This window comes from Onychomys torridus, chromosome 7 (genome assembly GCF_903995425.1).
Source record: "Onychomys torridus chromosome 7, mOncTor1.1, whole genome shotgun sequence".
NCBI lineage: Eukaryota > Metazoa > Chordata > Mammalia > Rodentia > Cricetidae > Onychomys > Onychomys torridus.
Window position 1 is genome coordinate 33,496,231 of NC_050449.1, and position 3,776 is coordinate 33,500,006.

At 39.4% G+C, this 3,776-nt stretch overlaps 1 protein-coding gene across 1 annotated transcript; it reads left to right on the forward strand.

Moving 5' to 3' along the window:
- Window positions 1-831: 831 nt before the first annotated feature.
- Tmem225 (transmembrane protein 225) lies at window positions 832-3,048 on the forward strand. The gene is made up of 4 exons (XM_036192081.1): window positions 832-1,009; window positions 1,572-1,718; window positions 1,986-2,120; window positions 2,819-3,048. The coding sequence occupies exons 1-4, from the start codon at window positions 832-834 to the stop codon at window positions 3,046-3,048; spliced, it is 690 nt and encodes a 229-aa protein (XP_036047974.1).
- The last annotated feature ends 728 nt before the right edge of the window (window positions 3,049-3,776 follow it).

Sequence of the window (3,776 nt, forward strand, 5' to 3'; positions counted from 1 at the left end):
TCCTAGGGAAAGGCATTTAAGGAGTTTTTGAACATCCCTCTGGACATAGACTTAGTGCATACCATAGTTTTCTCCTCCAGGAGACTCCACAAAATGTTTTCTCTGTCAAGATACAAAGGCAATTCTGACAAGAAATGATTCTTACACCTTATGAAAGATAGTGGACTGAAATGACCCAGTATACCAAAACATTTTTTTTTTTTAGATTCAGAGCTTTAGTCTCCCTAGAAGCCTAATTAAATAGGCTTCTTTAAGAAACCACATTGAAGACCTGAGTTTCTACAACACACCCAAAATTTCTAATGGGCATTCCCTTTTGTGGTGCCAATTAACTGAGCACTTATCCAAAAGACCTGGGGACTGTCTGCTTCACAGACCTCACCCAGTGTCAACTAACCCCAGCACGCATAGTTCTGACTGCAATATCGAACTCCTTTAGTTACACCTGTCAAACGCTTTTAAAGTCCATCTCTGATATCTCTTTCTACGATATCAGACTTTGCCACATGTAGCTCTCTCAAAGAACCTTTGCATAGCTTGGTTGCTCCAATGCCTTATGTTCCAAGGTCAAGGGTCAAACCAACAGACAAAGGATTCCATGGTAGTTTGTTGCTCTGACAACAGTCTGCCCTTTATATAAGAATGGTAAAGGGAGGAAGTTATCTTTTCTGCTCTACAGGTTACTTCAGCTTTTGCCTCTGTTGATGTCTGTGGCAACGCCTCTGCAGTCAGTGAACATTCAGATTTCGTCCTTCTTCTTGTGACTGATCAAAGAAAAGACATGTGAAACATTGGTGATATAGTCTTGGATAGAAATTTTTATCCACAAAGATGCATCTCCCAAACAGAAGTATCCAGAGTGTCAACATAGTCTTCTCCTCTGGGGCCATAGTCATGTTGGTAGTAGGATTAATCATGGAAAACTGGGTGGAACTAATTCCCAAAATAAGAAAGGATAAGATTACCCACAGTCCATGGCTGGGTTGCTGTCCTGCTTTTTGGCCTGAAGGTCAGAACTATACTATGGAATAGTGGTGGGTGGAGAGGAAATTTTCATGGTTCCTTGACTTTCATCATCTGATCAACTTACCCCTTATTCCTGGGAGCAAATTTCTCAGGCCACAGTAAACCCACTTACAAACGTAATGTAGTGGAGGAAAACTAAAATTTCACCATTTAGATTTTGGGAGAAAATATTAGAATCCCACTGGTTTAAGCACTGGACTTTTGATAAAACTGGTAAGTAGCAGTATGGTTACCAGTACAACTGGACATGAGGCATATGACAAAAATGACTGGCCAAAAGGCAAACGGATTTTAGCATCTTTAGGAGAGGATAGGTAGAATAAGATATTTAACCTATGAGTTATGAAAGAGCTTATAAAAGCACTAAGCTTATGCTGGGTCTCTCAGTAGTCTCAAGCACACTGCCTCTTTATTCTTTACTCCTTTTCTCTCTTTTGCATTCTGGCATTTTTAGATCCTCACAAAAGTTTGACCTAGACAGTTGTGGAAATGAGTCTAGAAGAAATACCTGCCTTTCTCTCAATACAGCTTATGTTTCCCAACAGATAGCCTGGGGGCCATCAGTAGCATGATGAGGATGAGTCTCAACATATCCGTCTATCTTAATTTGCTCTTAGGTCTGCAATTCACCTCTATGATTTCTCAAAATAAGTGCTCGCACCTCTTAATTGGTTTCCTGAGTTTCTTCACAGGTAACAACTTCCTGGCTCCACTGGTATGAATGGAAATTGCAATGGGCTTGTAGGTTCCACCTGTAATCCTTAAATCGCTAGTCCTTTCCAATTCTCTGATTCAAGGGTATATATTGTTTCTGAGTTAGATCTGTCACTAACTATGATCACTCCATGAAATAGCTGTCCTGGAAGTGCTAGTTTGGGAAGTAAGGTGAATGGGGGTGAAGATGTGACTAATGAGTTTAAATTTCTTGAGAAAAAAAAATTCTTTATTTTGGACAATAGGTTGCCTTTTGTTCTATGCAGTCACTGTGTATCATCACAAGCTAAATAAAGGTCAACAAACATACTTCATTACTTACAAGGTCAAATGGATTGCTTTCACTGTCTACTTAGCCATCGCACTCTTTCTTACCTGTGGTGAGTATCTCCAGGGCGCTGGAAGAGAGATAGAAATCAGTTAATCCATACAGAGTGAAGTATGAAATAATGAAAATGGAAAATCAAGGAGAAGAGGCCAAACCCATGCTTTAAAAAGTGAGCAAAATCAGCTGGACAATCTAAATACAGTTCTTAGAAGTAGAAAGCTGAAATTGGACATGTTAGGCTATCCCTTCCTCTAAGAGCACTCCTCATCTTCTCCTTTTCAATATTTTTAGTACTTTAAAACTTTAAGGAAGAGATAAACCATGAAGGTCACCACCAAGAACAGTGGCTGAGAACAAGGTTCAATTATGCTAGAGGGACAGGGAGCCAAGGAAAAGAGCGTGGTGCCAAAGCATTTACAAGACAGGTAGTATCAAAGGTGATACAAGAGGGACCCACCCAGGCAAGAGATCCTCTTCTTCTCCTGGGGAGTCTTTAAATTTTCATAAGAATTGCGCCTCCTCAAAGAACCTATATCGAAGCATATCTTCATTCAGAATGAACCCTCCACAGGTTACTGTGGATAATTCCACTCCCTCTAACTAAATCATGTTTCTCCAGGATGACTACAGATAGGAGCTGGGAAACATTCACAAGTCTCAGTGGTCAGAGTCCTCTAAGAATTAGGAAGGGAGTGGTCCCATACCTCTGCACAGTACACTAATCCTGCTCCCTTGTGTCTCTGTCCCTAGGTATCTTCTGTTTCATGCAGTGCACAAATAAATGTGCCTGCATGAAATTCTGTATACCATCCAGCGAAGTTAGTAGCAGAAGGCTGTCTGGGAGTTCAATCCAAGTTATTTCAATTCCAGAGCGCACCACAATGCCTCGGAGCATTGTCCATGTACACTCCATGACCTCAAAGGATGGTAACCTGCACAAACCACATGTACAATCACGTCGTGTAACCTGGGCTTTATGACTTAGCAGTGTGTGTGTGTGTGTGTGTGTGTGTGTGTGTGTGTGTGTGTGTGTATGTGTGTCCAATAATTTCATCTGTATATGGCATTATGAATATATATAAATGCATTGAGATCAATGAAAATATTACAAAAATGTCACTTTTTAAATCTTGGCCTGATAAACAATTCATTTCCTCTATATTTGTTATTAATGCAAAAACTTTAAATAAATTTCATTTGCTGCACTGTTAACTCTATAACAGTATAGAATACTTTTTTGTTTTAATGTGTAATATTTTGAACATATTGATGGGAAGACAAAGCAATATGATAAACACCTGTAGATACATCACTCTACTTTATGAAATTTTAACATTACATCCTTTCTTATTATTTCCACTAGAAGATTTTTTTTTATTCAAACTGGCATTCCTCTAAACATTTTCCTAATCTCGTCTTCATTTACTGTGATAAAACTCTTTTCAGGATGGCTTGCTGGTGGTTTTACATCATGAACTCACTTCTACCTCAATGCCTCTAGGTAAATGATGTCCAGCTAACCTTTCAAGTGTTTGGAGAAATTGTAATGGTGTAGGACACAGTGGCAAACATAAGCCAGAACAGAACCAGGAGGAAAAACAACAGGAAGTTCATCACCTCTGTGAATCAGCAGCTATTCAGTTTTCCTACAGCAATGTGGCAACATCACATAATAGGTTAATGATGGTGGTGATTCCAGTTAGAGTAA